This window comes from Oncorhynchus gorbuscha, linkage group LG17 (assembly GCF_021184085.1).
Source record: "Oncorhynchus gorbuscha isolate QuinsamMale2020 ecotype Even-year linkage group LG17, OgorEven_v1.0, whole genome shotgun sequence".
Classification (NCBI taxonomy): domain Eukaryota; kingdom Metazoa; phylum Chordata; class Actinopteri; order Salmoniformes; family Salmonidae; genus Oncorhynchus; species Oncorhynchus gorbuscha.
Genome location: NC_060189.1, coordinates 28,196,094 through 28,212,406, shown reverse-complemented (window position 1 = coordinate 28,212,406; position 16,313 = coordinate 28,196,094). Strand labels below are relative to the sequence as shown.

Genomic DNA, 16,313 nt, shown 5'->3' with positions numbered 1-16,313 from the left:
AGTACTGGATGAGTGTAGAGGGTACACATAAGCCTTTGGTTTCTGTATACACACACACACACACACACACACACACACACACACACACACACACACACACACACACACACACACACACACACACACACACACACACACACACACACACACACACACACACACACACACACACACACACACACACACACACACACACACACACACACACACACACACACACACACACACACACACACTATATTAACCACACACACACACCACATCAACTACATAAATTCTGTAGCTCGCCCACACACTCAGGACTCTTCACCACTTGTGGATGGAGTGGGAGAGTAGGAGCTGAAATAGCTCCTGCAGTAGTCCTGTACACACGCGCACGTGCACCGACCACAGGTCAAGCTTTTTAGGATTCAAACCCTTGCAACCAACCATGATGGAAAACCTGTACAGGTATGTATGGTCCTATGGTATGGTGCTGCACGTGGGAGCCCATACCCTCTGTATTGTCTTTGATGAATATTTGATTTAGAAAATAGATACAATTGATTATGGATCCAATAAGCTACATTGGTTTCATATTATCTCTCTCTCTCTCTTTGTCTGTGTGTGTGTCTGTGTGTGTGTCTGTGTGTGTGTGTCTGTGTGTGTGTGTCTGTGTGTGTGTGTCTGTGTGAGTGTGGGCGTGCAGGCTCCATACGCATGTCAGAGTGAGTCAGTGTGTGGAGGCAGTAGCAGTTATGTCTCACAGAGCGAGCTGACAGATAGAACAGGACAGCTAGTACTATATTATCCTGTTTTACACTAGGTATACAAGAGGACACTGATACTAGAAGAGTAACCCTAAGACAGTCAGCTAGTACAGTAGGACGCATTATACTAAAGAGGAGTATACTGTTGATTCTACAGAATTGACTAGACAGGGCAAAAGACACCGTTGATTGTAGATGGATATGCAGCTTGTTTCAGTGATGTAAATACCAGATCATTATCATCCAACCCTCTCAGTCTACTGACTAAAGAGGAGAGAAGAGGAGAGCAAGACAGGAGAGGAGAAAGAGTATAAAGGGAAAGAGGACTTCCCGCGCTCCTGGTTGAAGGTGTGTGTGTACCATGGCAGGGGCTCAGCCAGGGACACATGCTCTGAAGCTTAAACCCCCGACCGTCCCCGATACTCTGCAGAATGGCAGCCGCTTCATGAAATGGGACGATGTGAGTATCAGTGTGTGAGTGTGTTGTTAACACTCCTTTTAGAAATGATACGTGATAGACATTTAAGATGAAAATGTGAACACACTTGATGTTTGTGGTTGTGATTACACATGTAATGTGGTTGCAAATATGTTGTAACGTGTGTGTGTGTGTGTGTGTGTGCGTGTGTGTGTGTGTGTGTGTGTGTGTGTGTGTGTGTGTGTGTGTGTGTGTGTGTGTGTGTGTGTGTGTGTGTGTGTGTGTGTGTGTGTGTGTGTGTGTGTGTGTGTGTGTACATGTACGTGTGTGTGTACGTGTGTGTACGTGTGTGTACGTGCACGTGTTTGCAAGAATGTGTGTTGGTATGTTGAAGGTTTTAAGCACAGAGGAAGGATACAGAGAAATGTGCTGGCATGTTGCTATGGTAACTGCCATAGTTAAAATCCCTCCCTGGTTACCCGAAATGTTCCACCACATAAAATAGAGAGATAGATAGAGGGAGAGAGAGTGTGTGTGTGCATTGGTGCGTACATGTGTGTGTCAGTATATATTTCTAAGTAAAGAGGTAATTCTGGACCGAAGTGATTCATGCTTATGCAACGCCTTAGTCAAACCCGACTCAGCTTCTAACATTCGCACACACACACACACAGGCGCGCACGCACACACGCACACACACACACACACACACACACACACACACACACACACACACACACACACACACACACACACACACACACACACACACACACACACACACACACACACACACACACACACACACACACACACACACAATACAACATATTCACAACCACATTACATGCATAATCACAACCAACAATGTCAAGTGTGTGTGTGTGCTAATCTCTGTCTCCATGTGGTCAGGATCTCTCAACAGTGACTCCCATCACCCTGACTGTGGATCCACATGGATACTTCCTTCACTGGACTGACCAGAACAAGGTCCACGCACACGCGCACGCGCACACACACACACACACACACACACACACACACACACACACACACACACACACACACACACACACACACACACACACACACACACACACACACACACACACACACACACACACACACACACACACACACACACACACACACACACACACGAGCTAAGTGGAGGAGACGCCATGCTGTCTCTCACTTTGGGACTCCCACTGTGTATTCTGCTTCCTGCTGGGGCTTAGTCCCCCTGTGTGTGTGTGTGTGTGTGTGTGTGTGTGTGTGTGTGTGTGTGTGTGTGTGTGTGTGTGTGTGTGTGTGTGTGTGTGTGTGTGTGTGTGTGTGTGTGTGTGTGTGTGTGTGTGTGTGTGTGTGTTTTTGAGTGAGTGAGTGAGTGAGTGATGAATATTTTAACACTCCTTCTCTCATGTCTTTACTCCCTCCGTCATTATCTCTCCATCCTTTTTTCTCTCTGTCTTTCTCCCTTCCATCTCTCCTGCAGGAGACAGAGTTGTTAGACATCACCCATATAAAGGATGCCAGAACAGGGAAGAGCACCAAAACACCAAAGGTACTTAACCCCCAGGACCTCTGAATCTTGACCCAAGCATGTCAAACCAGGCTCCTGTTGGTTTTCATCACTGCCTTTGATTCATAGTCTGATTCCCTAGCCAATCAGCAATACTAATCAGCAACACTGATCAATGATGTACCATGTTGAAATTAAAACACATTTTGAGGATTGGAGCTAACACCCCTGGTCTAACCTGTGACCTTGACCTCTAACCTCTAAACTCTGACCCTTTGTCCTCTCTAGGAGGCGAAGCTGCGTGAGCTGCTTGATGTGGGGAATCTAGTTGGCCGTATAGAGAATCGTTTGTTGACCATAGTCACAGGACCGGACATGGTCAACATCACATACCTCAACTTCATGGCCCTGCAAGAGGAGGAGGCCACGGTATGCACACACACACACACACACACACACACACACACACACACACACACACACACACACACACACACACACACACACACACACACACACACACACACACACACACACACACACACACACACACACACACACACACACACACACACACACACACACACACACACACACACACACTGTTCCTCTCTTTGTCTCTGTGTTGTATAGGAGTGGGCTGAGGAGCTGTTCTCTCTGGCCTCCAACCTGTTGAGTCACAACATGAACAGAGAAACAAGTCTGGAGAAAGCGTGAGTCTATCAGGAAAATTGATTAAATCTTTACGGCATTTAAAAAGGAAAGGCGGGTGCCAGACAGATCTGTGATAGCAATGGAGATCACTGGGAATGTTGGTGTGACAGAGGTGTGTTTATTCCTGTCTCCCTTTTTCCTAATCTTTCTCTAACAGGTATGTCAGACTGACCCTGCAGCCAAACTCAGAGGGGCGGATCCCAGTGAAGAAGTGAGTGAATCCCATTGGTTCCTCAATCATTTTAGGGGATCATCCTGAGCAAGGTGTTGTGCAGAATCACTGATCTATATAAATTACCTGGTGTCCCAAATAACTACTCATTATGGGGTCAAGATTAGTGAATCTGTGCAGCGCTTTTCTCAGGGCCCATCCCTTCGAACACAAATTGTCACTCCCGTGTCTGCTGATTAACTCCCTGTGAATCCTTTGGGATGTGATTGGTTTATATTGTGCATGTCCTGCCCCTTTTATCCAGCATCGTCCGCATGTTCTCAGCGGACAAAAAGAGGGTGGAGACGGCTTTGGAACACTGCAACCTACCATTTGGACGGGTATAGATTATAACTATGGAATACTATATAATATAACAAACTATACAACATAAAAGCTGGTAGTGGTGGTATTCTAACTGGTAGTTATTTCCTCTCACACTCAAGCCAACTATTTAAATGACCACTTCTTGAAACCTGAATCATCTCAGTGGTATTTGTGTTCCTCTGCAGAGTGACTCTATTCCCCTTGAGGACTTCACCCCTGACCTTTACAGATCGTTCCTCTCCCACCTCTGTCCTCGGCCAGAACTCAGCTCAGTTTTCTCTCAGCAGTAAGTACTGATACTACCTCCTGGTACCCAGCTCTAAACCCTGACCCTTTCTGATCCTTCCTCTCCGGTCCTCTGCTGTTCAGCCAGAATTCAGCTCAGTCTTCTCTCAGCACTATGTACAGTCACTAATTCCTGACTATTTCTCTCTCTCTTTCTGTAGAGGTGCTAAGGGTGCTTACCTGTCGGTGGATCAGATGACAGAGTTCATTAATGAGAGGCAGAGAGATCCTCGTCTGAATGAGATTCTGTATCCTCCTCTCAGACCCTCTCAGACACAGACCCTGATGGAGAAATATGAACTCAACCACAGCCTGCTCAAACAAGGTGTGTGTGAGTGTGTGTTTTGTGTGCATGCGTTTGTGCCTACGTGTAAGCTTGCGTGCATGCATGTATGCATACTTGTGTGTGTGTGAGATATGAGTGTCTTTGTGTATATACAGTGCATTCGGAAATTATTCAGACCCCTTTACTTTTTCAACATTTGTCTTACTGTTACAGTTTTTTTCCCTCATCAATCTCAACACAATACCCCAAAATGACAAAGCAAGAATAGGATTTTATAAATTTTTGCAAGTGTAAAAAAACGAATAACGGAAATATCACATGTACATAAGTATTCAGACCATTTACTCAGTACTTTGAAGCACCTTTGGCAGTGATTACAACCTTGAGTCTTGGGTATGACGCTACAAGTTTGGCACACCTGCATTTGGGGAGTTTTGCCCATTCTTCTCTGCAGATCACCTGAAACTCAGTCAGCTTGGATGGGGAGCGCCGCTGCACAGCTATTTTCAGGTCTTTCCAGAGATGTTCGATCAGGTTCAAGTCCGGGCTCTGGCTGGGCCACTCAAGGACATTCAGAGACTTGTCCTGAATCTACTACCGCGTTGTCTTGGCTGTGTGCTTAGGGTCATAGTTCTGTTGGAAGGTAAACCTTCACCCCAGTCTGAGGTCTTGAGCGCTCTAGAGCAGGTTTTCATCAAGAATATCTCTGTCCCTCGATCCTGACTAGTCTTCCAGTCCCTGCCGCTGAAAAACATCCCCACAGCATGATGCTGCCACAATCATGCTTCACCGTTGGGATGGTGCCAGGTTTCTTCCAGACGTGACACTTGGCATTCAGGCCAATGAGTTGAATCTTAGTTTCATCAGACAAGAGAATCTTGTTTCTCATGGTCTGAGAGTCCTTTAGGTGCCTTTTGGCAAACACCAAGCAGGCTGTCGTGTGTTTTTTACTGAGGAGTGGCTTCCGTCTGGCCACTCCTACCATAAAGTCCTGATTGGTGGAGTGTTTCAGAGATTGTTAAACTTCTGGAAGGTTCTCCCATCTCCACAGAGGAACTCTGGAGCTCTTTTAGAGTGACCATCGGATTCTTGGTCACCTCCTTGACCAAGGCCCTTCTCCCCTGATTGCTCAGTTTGGCCGTCGGCCAGTTCTTGGTGGTTCCAAACTTCTTCCATTTAAGAATGATGGAGGCCACTGTGGTTTTGGGGACCTTCAATGCGCGGAAATGTTTTGGTGCCCTTCCTAGATCTGTGCCTCAACACAAACCCATCTCGGAGCTCTATGGTCAATTCCTTCGAACCCGTGGCTTGGTTTTTGCTCTGACATGCACTGTCAACTGTGGGACCATATAAAGACAGGTGTGTGCCTTTCCAAATCAGTCCAATCAATTGAATTCACCACAGGTGGACTCCAATCAAGTTGTCGAAACATCTCAAGGATGATCAATGGAAACAGAATACACCTGAGTTCAATTTCAAGTCTCATAGCAAAGGGTCTGAATACTTATGTAAATAAGGTGTTTCGGTTTTTAATTTGTAATAAACTAGCAAGTTTCTAAAAAACCTCTTTTCGCTTTGTCATTATGGGGTATTGTGTGTAGATTGCTGATGTTTTTTTATTTAATTTAATCCATTTTAGAATAAGGCTGTAAAGTAACAAAATGTGGAAAAAGTAAAGGGGTCTGAATACTTTGTGCCCGTGTGTTCTGTAGGCTTGATCACGTTGGAGGGGCTCAGCAAGTACCTAGTGTCTGATGAGAACGGAGTGATTCCACCTGAGAAGCTGGACCAGTCCGAAGACATGACCTTCCCTCTGTCTCACTACTTCATCAACTCCTCACATAACACCTACCTCACAGGTACACACACATTAGTGATTTAGGGTCATGAAATATTGTGTGGTTGAGGGGTGGGTGGGTTGAATAAAGAGAACACAATACCTTAAATCCATAATGTACTGTATCATACATTTATAATTCTTGTGCCATTTATATTTATATGCTACTTTGAGGTTTTTCTCTCATTAGGACCTAACTGTAGCCTATGCACATCAAATAGCCTTTATACCAATCACAACATGCTTTTGGGAACGGGCAGAACAAGTTCATGTAGATCCACAGAGGAAAAAAGGACAATCTCGAGTGTAATTCAATAAAAGAAAAGCTGTGAAATGGAGAGTTAAAGATAAAGAGAAGGGAGGGCAAGAAAAGTAATGTTTGGGAAAGATTTGAAGTGGTAAGATGATGAAAGCAGTGCCGGGCTTTGTTATGTGTTATGATTGTGAGGCGCTATACAAATAGAGAGTAACAAGACGGGAACAGAAGTGGAGAAATGTTATTTGCTGGCTGCTACCAGCTTTCACAGTCAGAATTAGATGTTCACCCATGTTTCTCAAATGTCAAATGTTGAAGTTCTTCCAAACATCAAGTGTTTAAGGTTAAGTTTAGGCATTAACTCAACTTTTTAACAACTTTTCATTGCTGGATTCCAACTTGCAGCCTTTGGAAACAGAGACAGACGCTTACGCCCATCCGCCATTCCCGTCCACATCGCCCTAGCAAAACCAAAATATACTTGAAGGAAACAGTGCTTACTGTTGCCCCTAGTGGCTGGTTTCCACGTCATCTCCCGACTTCCTCAGACATGGATGGATGTCAAATACTGACTTGTATCACAGGTGACCTGGATGATTTATTTCTGCATCCTGAGAGAATGCGAAGTTAGATACTGTCTGTATAGCTATTTTTAATCAGCATCTTAAAAGCTGATATGCATCCTGTAAGGATGTATGCTGAGAGTTGGGAAGCAAGTACAGGGAGTGAATATTTAATAAATAAACGGTACATAATACACAACAAGGCATGAAACAGAAACAATAACGCCTGGGGAAGGAACCAAAGGCAGTGACATAAATAGGGCAGGTAATCAAGGAGTTAATGGAGTCCAGGTGGGTGTCAATAAGTGCTGGTGGGCGTGACGATGGTGACAGGTGTGTATAATCAGCAGTCTGGTGACCTAGAGGCCAGAGAGGGAAAGTTCCCGAAGCGTGGGAACCTGTTGAGCCGGCTGGGGCGCAGGAGCCCGGCGACCTAGAGTGCAAAAGAAGGCGCAGACGATACAGCACCCCCTCTCCGACGTGCGGCTCCAGCCGCAGGACGCCAACCAGAGGGACGTTCCGGGGATCAGGAGCGGATCTGTCGCCTCCATAGGGGCACAGGACCCTGACTTGCAGCCTGAAGCACAGGAGCCTATGCTTCAGGCTAAACGGAACATAATATAATACAAAACAAGAAACACAAACAGCACACAGACATGAAACAGAAACAATAACGCCTGGGGAAGGAACCAAAGGGAGTGACATAAATAGGGCAGGTAATCAAGGAGGTAATGGAGTCCAGGTGGGTGTCACTAAGGGCTGGTTCCGTGTGACGATAGTGACAGATGTGCGTAATAATCAGCAGCCTGGTGACCCAGAGGCCAAAGAGGGAGTATACGTGACACATCCAAGCCAAACTGAAATCTTATCAGAAACATCTTGGGTAGTTTCATAGCTTTCTATTTCCTTAAAACCGGTCAAACTGATGTCATTAGGACATTTTGCATAGAAAATCTTTCCTGGTTTTTGTTTTTGAGTTATTGAATTTTCTCCCAGGTCCCCAAATGTCTTTGCTCTGCAAAGAAGCAGAGATGACAGAGGAAACTTTACCGATGTCAACTAGAATGAAGCATTCATTCTATTGATTTAAGACATTATTCTGGTGAGCAAGGGTTCTTTAGTCTTCTAGGGAAACATAATGACAGAAGAGAAGGTGCATGTATGTAATGATAGATAAGTTGATGAACAAATAGAAATTATAACTGGAAACATATCTTCAGTGCATTCAGAAAGTAGTTTGTTATCTGACAGCATTATTCTAAAATGGATTAAATTGTTTTTTTTTAAATCATCAATCTACAGTACACACAATACCCCATAATGACAAAGCAAAAACACATTTTTAGATGTTTTTGCATATTTAAAAAAATACCAAATTGAAATATCAGATTTACAAAGGTATTCAGACCCTTTACTCAGTACTTTGTTAAAGCACCTTTGGCAGTGATCATAGCCTCATGTCTTCTTGGGTATGACTCTACATGCATGGTACACCTGGGGAGTTTCTCCTATTCTTCTCTGCAGATCCTTTCAAGCTTTGTCAGGTTGGAAGGGGACCATCGCTGCACATATTTTTCTCTCCAGAGATGTTTGATCAGGTTCAAGTCTGGGCTCTGGCAGTGCCACTCAATGACATTCAGAAGCCACTCCTGCGTTGTCTTGGCTGTGTGTTTAGGGTCGTTGTCCTGTTAGAAGGTGAACCTTCGCCTCAGTCTGAGTTCTCCGGAGCAGGTTTTCATCAAGGATCTCTCTGTACTTTCCTCCGTTCATCTTTCATTCGATCCTGACTAGTCTCCCAGTCCCTGCTGCTGAACAACATCTACACAGCATGATGCTGCCACCACCACTTCACTGTAGGGTGGTATTGGCCAGGTGAAGAGCGGTGCCTGGTTTCCTCCAGATGTGACGTTGGCATTCAGGCCAAAGAAATTCAATGTTGATTTCATCGGACCAGAGAATCTTGTTTCTCATGGTCTGAGAGTCCTTTAGGTGCCTTTTGGCAAACTCCAAGTGGGCTGTCATGTGCTTTTACTGAGAAGTGGCTTCCGTCTGGCCACTCTACCTTAAAGTCCTAATTGGTGGAGTGCTGCAGAGATTGTTGTCCTTCTGGAAGGTTCTCCCATCTTGAGAACAAACAGCTGAACCTGGCATCACTAACACACACACACGCACGCACGCACGCACGCACGCACACACACACGCACACACGCACACACACACACACACACACACACACACACACACACACACACACACACACACACACACACACACACACACACACACACACACACACACACACACACACACACACACACACACACACACACACACACACACACACACACACACACACACACACACACACACACACACACACACCTATTATTTGTTGACTCACACAAATCTAATCTGTGTGTAGGGCTACATATATTTATAAATATGTGTGTGTATGTGTGTGTGTGTGTAGCGGGGCAGCTGGCAGGTAGTTCGTCAGTGGAGATGTACCGTCAAGTGATGTTGGCAGGCTGTCGGTGTGTGGAGTTAGACTGTTGGAAAGGACGGACCACAGAGGAGGAACCAGTCATCACACACGGCTTCACCATGACCTCGGAGATCTGCTTCAAGGTACACGCATGCCGCTCGCTCGCACGCACACACAAACACACACATACTCTGAAATCTCCTGCATCAAGGCTAACTCCATTCGTCTGTGTCAAGGCTACATTAGTCTCCGCCTTGTCTCTGCTTCTAAAACGGATCATTTTATTCTGATATAGTCTATATCGGACGTGGCAGGCCACTGCAGTAACTTGAACACTGTCATGTTTGTGGAACCATTCCTGGACAATCCTAGCTTTGTGTCATTGGGCATTATCCTGCTGAAAAATCATTTTCACAGATGGATACAGTGCTGCCATGAAGGGATGCACCTGATTGGCAATGTGTGGCTCAGTTAGTTGGGCATGGTGCTTGCAACACCAGGGTTGTGGGTTTGATACCCACGGGGGACCAGTGTGAAAAATAATTAAAATATATGTACTCACTACTGTAAGTTGCTCTGGAGAAAAGCGTCTGCTAAATTATGTAAAAATGGCAATGATATCCTGGGGCATTTAAACATTGCTCCACTTTTATTAAGGGGCCAATGTGTGCCTTGAAAACCCCACACCTTGACACCACCACAACCTGCCTTCAATGTTGACACGGTGCGTGATAGATGCAGTAGTGTAAAAATAGTTTAAAGTGTTATGCAGGTGAATGAGGACCCAAAAGCGACTTGGCGAAAACAGAGTCTTTAATCCAGTAAAGTAAAAATACAATCAAAAAACACAATTTCCACTCGTAATGACGAGAACAGACTGGAGACTCGATCTTAATATAATAATAATATATGAACTGCAGGTTGCCATTCGGGAAGGCACCCACTGAACTTAGCAGACTCAGACACCTGCTCAAGGCCACGCAGCATCTGAGGGAAACACGACACGACAGGGCGATACACAAACACAGCACGGTGAACAATAGACAAGGATCCGACAAGGACAGAAGTGGAAAACAAGGGGAGAAATAGGGACTCTAATCAGAAGACAAAATAGGGAACAGGTGTAAAAAGACTAAATGAGTGAGTTAGGAGAATGAGGAACAGCTGGGAGCAGGAACGGAACGATAGAGAGAGGAGAGAGAGGGAGGGGGAGAGAGAGGGATAGAAAAAGGGAACGAACCTAATAAGACCAGCAGGGGGAAACGAACAGAAGGGAAAGCATAATGACAAGACAATATATGACAAAACATGACAGTACCCCCCCCACTCACCGAGCGCCTCCTGGCGCTCTCGAGGAGGAACACTGGCGGCAACGGAGGAAATCATAGATCACAAACGGTCCAGCACGTCCCGAGAAAGAACCCAACTCCTCTCCTCAGGACCGTAACGGAAAACGATAAAAAGGGAAACTAGGGTACTACTCTAAAAAAAAAAAATGAGACACGGGTAGAGAACTGAAAGCTAAAGAGCAAACAGAACCAAACAGGCCAGGAGAGTAACAACTAGGGACAGACTGAGACACAGCAAGGGCAGGAACAAGAACAGGAGAGATGCGATGGCAGGGAACAGACTGAGACCCAGCAAGACCAGGAGCAGAAGCAGAAAAAAAATTACCAGACTTCTTCTGCGCGCAGTCTGAACACGCAGCCACGAAACGGCGCGTGTCACGCTCCTGAGTAGGCCACCAAAACCGCTGGCGAATAGAAGCAAGCGTACCCCGAACGCCGGGATGGCCAGCTAACTTGGCAGAGTGAGCCCACTGAAGAACAGCCAGACGAGTAGAAACAGGAACGAAAAGAAGGTTACTAGAACAAGCGCGCGGCGACGCAGTGTGCGTGAGTGCTTGCTTAACCTGTCTCTCAATTCCCCAGACAGTCAACCCGACAACACGCCCAACAGGAAGGATCCCCTCGGGATCGGTAGAAGCCACAGCAGAACTAAAGAGACGGGATAAAGCATGAGGCTTGGTGTTCTTAGTACCCGGGCAATAAGAAATAACGAACTCGAAACGAGCGAAAAACAACGCCCAACGAGCATGACGCGCATTCAGTCGTTTGGCAGAACGGATGTACTCAAGGTTCCTTTGGTCAGTCCAAACGACAAAAGGAACGGTCGCCCCTCCAACCACTGTCGCCATTTGCCTAGGGCTAAACGGATGGCGAGCAGTTCGCGGTTAGCCACATCATAGTTACGTTCCGACGGTGACAGGCGATGAGAAAAATACGCACAAGGGTGGACCCCATCGTCAGTATCGGAGCGCTGGGACAGAATGGCTCCCACGCCCACCCCCGACGCGTCAACCTCAACAATAAACTGTTTAGTGACGTCAGGTGCAACAAGGATAGGAGCGGATGCAAAACGCTTCTTAAAGAGATCAGAACAACAATCATACGACCGGTGAGGAGGAGAGGAGTTGGTTCTGGACCGACTGAAGACCGTGCGCAGACCATGATATTCCTCCGGCACTCCTGTCAAATCACCAGGTTCCTCCTGAGAAGAGGGGACAGAACAAACAGGAGAAATAGCAGACATTAAACACTTCACATGACAAGAAACGTTCCAGGAAAGGATAGAATTACTAGACCAATCAAAAGAAGGATTATGACACACTAGCCAGGGATGACCCAAAACAACAGGTGTAAAAGGTGAACAAAAAATCAAAAAAGAAATGGTCTCACTATGGTTACCAGATACAGTGAGGATTAAAGGTAGTGTTTCACATAATATACTGGGGAGAGGACTACCATCCAAGGCGAACATGACCGTGGGCTCCCCTAACTGTCTGAGAGGAATGTCATGTTCCCGAGCCCAGGCTTCGTCCATAAAACAGCCCTCCGCCCCAGAGTCTATTAATGCACTGCAGGAAGCTGCCGATCCGGTCCAGCGTAGATGGACCGGTAAAGTAGTACAGGTACTTGACGGAGAGGACCGTCTAGTAGCGCTTATCAGTCGCCCTCCGCTTACTGATGAGCTCTGGCCTTTAACTGGACATGAAATGACAAAATGACCAGCGGAACCGCAATAGAGACAGAGGCGGTTGGTGATTCTCCGTTCCCTCTCCTTAGTCGAGATGCGAATACCCCCCAGCTGCATGGGCTCAACACCTGAGTCAGTGGGGAAAGATGGTAGTGTCCGAGAGAGGGGAGACACAGTTAACGCGAGCTCTCTTCTATGAGCTCGGTGACGAAGATCTACCCGTCGTTCAATGCGAATAGCGAGTTCAATCAAAGAATCCACGCTGGATGGAACCTCTCGAGAGAGAATCTCATCCTTAACCTTAGCGTGGAGTCCCTCCAGAAAACGAGCGAGCAACGCCTGCTCGTTCCAGTTACTGGAGGCAGCAAGAGTGCGAAACTCTATAGAGTAATCCGTTATGGATCGATTACCTTGACATAGGGAAGACAGGGACCAAGAAGCTTCTTTCCCAAAAACTGAACGATCAAAAACTCTTATCATCTCCTCTTTAAAGTTCAGATAATTGTTAGTACACTCAGCGCTTGCCTCCCAGATAGCTGTGCCCCACTGCCGAGCCCGACCAGTAAGGAGTGATATGACGTAGGCAATCCGAGCTCTCTCTCTGAGTATGTGTTGGGTTGGAGAGAGAACACTATATCACACTGGGTGAGAAAGGAGCGGCACTCAGTGGGCTGCCCAGAATAACATGGTGGGTTATTAACCCTAGGTTCCGGAGGCTCGGAAGACCCGGAAGTAGCTGGTGGCACGAGACGAAGACTCTGATACTGTCCTGAGAGGTCGGAGACCTGAGCGGCCAGGGTCTCAATGGCATGCCGAGCAGCAGACAATTCCTGCTCGTGTCTGCCGAGCATCGCTCCCTGGAACTCGAGAGTAGAGTAGAGAGAATCCATAGTCGCTGGGTCCATACTTGGTCGGATCCTTCTGTTATGCAGGTGAATGAGGACCCAAAAGCGACTTGGCGAAAACAGAGTCTTTAATCCAGTAAAGTAAAAATACAATCAAAAAACACAATTTCCACTCGTAATGACGAGAACAGACTGGAGACTCGATCTTGAACTGCAGGTTGCCTCGGGAAGGCACTTGAACTTAGCAGACTCAGACACCTGCTCACCACGCAGCATCTGAGGGAAACACGACACGACAGGGCGATACACAAACACAGCACGGTGAACAATAGACAAGGATCCGACAAGGACAGAAGTGGAAAACAAGGGGAGAAATAGGGACTCTAATCAGAAGACAAAATAGGGAACAGGTGTAAAAAGACTAAATGAGTGAGTTAGGAGAATGAGGAACAGCTGGGAGCAGGAACGGAACGATAGAGAGAGGAGAGAGAGGGAGGGGGAGAGAGGGATAGAAAAAGGGAACGAACCTAATAAGACCAGCAGGGGGAAACGAACAGAAGGGAAAGCATAATGACAAGACAATATATGACAAAACATGACATAAAGTACTACTTAAGTAGTTTTTTGGTGTATCTGTACTTTACTATTTCTATTTTTGACAACTTTTACTTTTACTTCACTACATTCCTAAAAACAATAATGTACTTTTTACTCCATACATTTTCCCTGACACCCAAAAGTACTCGTTACATTTTGAATGCTTAGCAGGTGTTGGGAGTGTGTATTGGAGGCAAAGTCAGGTGCAGGAGAGCAGAGTGTAGTGAACAGGCACACTTTTTTTCCCGGTCAAAAATGACAGCACAAAATACATAAAATGTGCTCAAAACACGGAACATAGACAAAAAGTAATTGCGCGTAACAATATCCACAATATCAAAATACACGTAACACCAACAATCCTACACAAAGACATGATGGGGAACAGAGGAATAAATACAAATGAATTGATTGGGGAATGAAAAATAGGTGTGCAGGGAACAAGATAAAACAAATGGATACATGAAAAATGGAGCGGCGATGGCTAAAAAGCCGGTGACGTCGACCACCGAACGCCGTCTGAACAAGGAGCCGACTTCGGTGGAAGTCGTGACAGCAGGAGAGGAAAATTGTCAAATTCACACACTTATCAAGAGAACATCCCATGTCATCCCTACCTCCTCTGATCTGACGGACTCACTAAACATATGCTTCATTTGTAAATTATGTGTTAGTGTTGGAGCATGCCCTGGCTATTTGTAAAGTAAAATAAACAAGAAAATGATGCTGTACGGTTTGCTTAATATAAGGAATATTAAATTATTTCATACTTAGGTATATTGTAGCAATTACATTTACTTTTGATACTTAAGTATATTTGAAACCAAATACTTTTAGACTTTTACTCAAGTAGTATTTTACTGAGTGACTTTGACTTTTACTTGAGTCATTAAGGTCTTTACTTTTACTCAAGTATGATAAGTGGGTACTTTTTCCACCACTGGATAGATGCATGTACTCATGTGGTTTTCTTCATACCCTCGTCCTCCCATCAGCGTGAAACAGCAGGAACCAGGATTCACCAGATCAGGCAATGTTTTTCAAATTCTCCAGTGCCAAGTGTTTTCGTTCCTTAGCCCACTGCAATAGCAGTTTCTTGTTTTTTTGCTAAAAGAAGTGGATCTCTATAAGGTCGTTGGCTGCCATACCCCCATGTGTGTCAATGTACGATGAGTTGTGCATTCTTTTCTGGGTCTTTGGGCACAAATGTTGTACTGTCAGTTGACAAACTGTTGCCCATCTGTTGCCCATCTGTTGCTCTGCACTATTCATGTCAGCCTCCTTTTTCTTCTTTCATCAATTACCCCTTTTTTGACCACTGGCCTGCCATTGGCTGGATGTCCATTGGGTGGTGAACTATTCTTGAAACACAGGAAACTGTTGAGCGTGAAAAACCCAGCTGTAAGGCAGTTCTTGACACACTTGAGCGTTGCAGTTCTTGACACACCTAATGTTTTGTACACTCAGTGTATATATGTGCAATAAAATAACCAACTATTATAACTTCTCCTTTTACTCTACAGGAGGTGATTGAGGCCATCGCTGAGTGTGCTTTCAAAACCTCTCCTTTTCCTGTCATCCTGTCCTTCGAAAACCATGTGGACTCGTGAGTGAACACACACATATATATATATATATATATATATATATATATATATATATATATATATATATATATATATATATATATATATATATATAGGCAAATATATTAGAAAATATTTGGTCAACTGCTCTTTAATCCTGACCCTTTAACCCTAACAGCCCAAAGCAACAAGCCAAGATGGCAGAATATTGCAGGTCGATATTTGGAGATGCACTACTGATTGACCCACTGGAGAAATATCCCGTAAGTTTCTAGGACACCCCCCCCCCCCCCCCCCCCCAACACACACACACGCACACTTGCTTGCATGTAAACTGATATGTGTGTGCGTTGCCTGGGCGTGTGTGTCTGTTTGTTTGTGTGTGTGTGTGAGTTAGCTGGAGTCTGGGGTACCCCTGCCAAGTCCTCAGGAGCTGATAGGTAAGATCCTCATTAAGAACAAGAAATCCCACAAGCCCTCGGCTGCCCATGGCAACAAGAGAATGGCAGAGCACCCAACCAACCAGAGCGTAGCAGCAGAACAGGCAACAGATGAACCCTTGTCTCCTAGCAACATTACAGAAGGTGAGGCTGTCT

At 45.5% G+C, this 16,313-nt stretch overlaps 1 protein-coding gene across 2 annotated transcripts in view; it reads left to right on the top strand.

Moving 5' to 3' along the window:
- Window positions 1-730: 730 nt before the first annotated feature.
- LOC124002240 (1-phosphatidylinositol 4,5-bisphosphate phosphodiesterase beta-1-like) overlaps window positions 731-16,313 on the top strand; it is a 35,614-nt gene continuing 20,031 nt past the window's right edge. For both annotated transcript variants that reach the window (XM_046309606.1, XM_046309607.1), the window contains exons 1-14: window positions 731-1,209; window positions 2,080-2,157; window positions 2,663-2,731; window positions 2,978-3,118; window positions 3,323-3,402; window positions 3,561-3,614; window positions 3,880-3,955; window positions 4,127-4,227; window positions 4,388-4,551; window positions 6,225-6,371; window positions 9,639-9,796; window positions 15,655-15,737; window positions 15,896-15,980; window positions 16,115-16,301. In XM_046309606.1, the coding sequence (XP_046165562.1) occupies window positions 1,111-1,209; window positions 2,080-2,157; window positions 2,663-2,731; window positions 2,978-3,118; window positions 3,323-3,402; window positions 3,561-3,614; window positions 3,880-3,955; window positions 4,127-4,227; window positions 4,388-4,551; window positions 6,225-6,371; window positions 9,639-9,796; window positions 15,655-15,737; window positions 15,896-15,980; window positions 16,115-16,301 (1,522 nt within the window). In that variant the 5' untranslated portion in view covers window positions 731-1,110. The remainder of the gene's footprint in view (window positions 1,210-2,079; window positions 2,158-2,662; window positions 2,732-2,977; window positions 3,119-3,322; window positions 3,403-3,560; window positions 3,615-3,879; window positions 3,956-4,126; window positions 4,228-4,387; window positions 4,552-6,224; window positions 6,372-9,638; window positions 9,797-15,654; window positions 15,738-15,895; window positions 15,981-16,114; window positions 16,302-16,313) is intronic.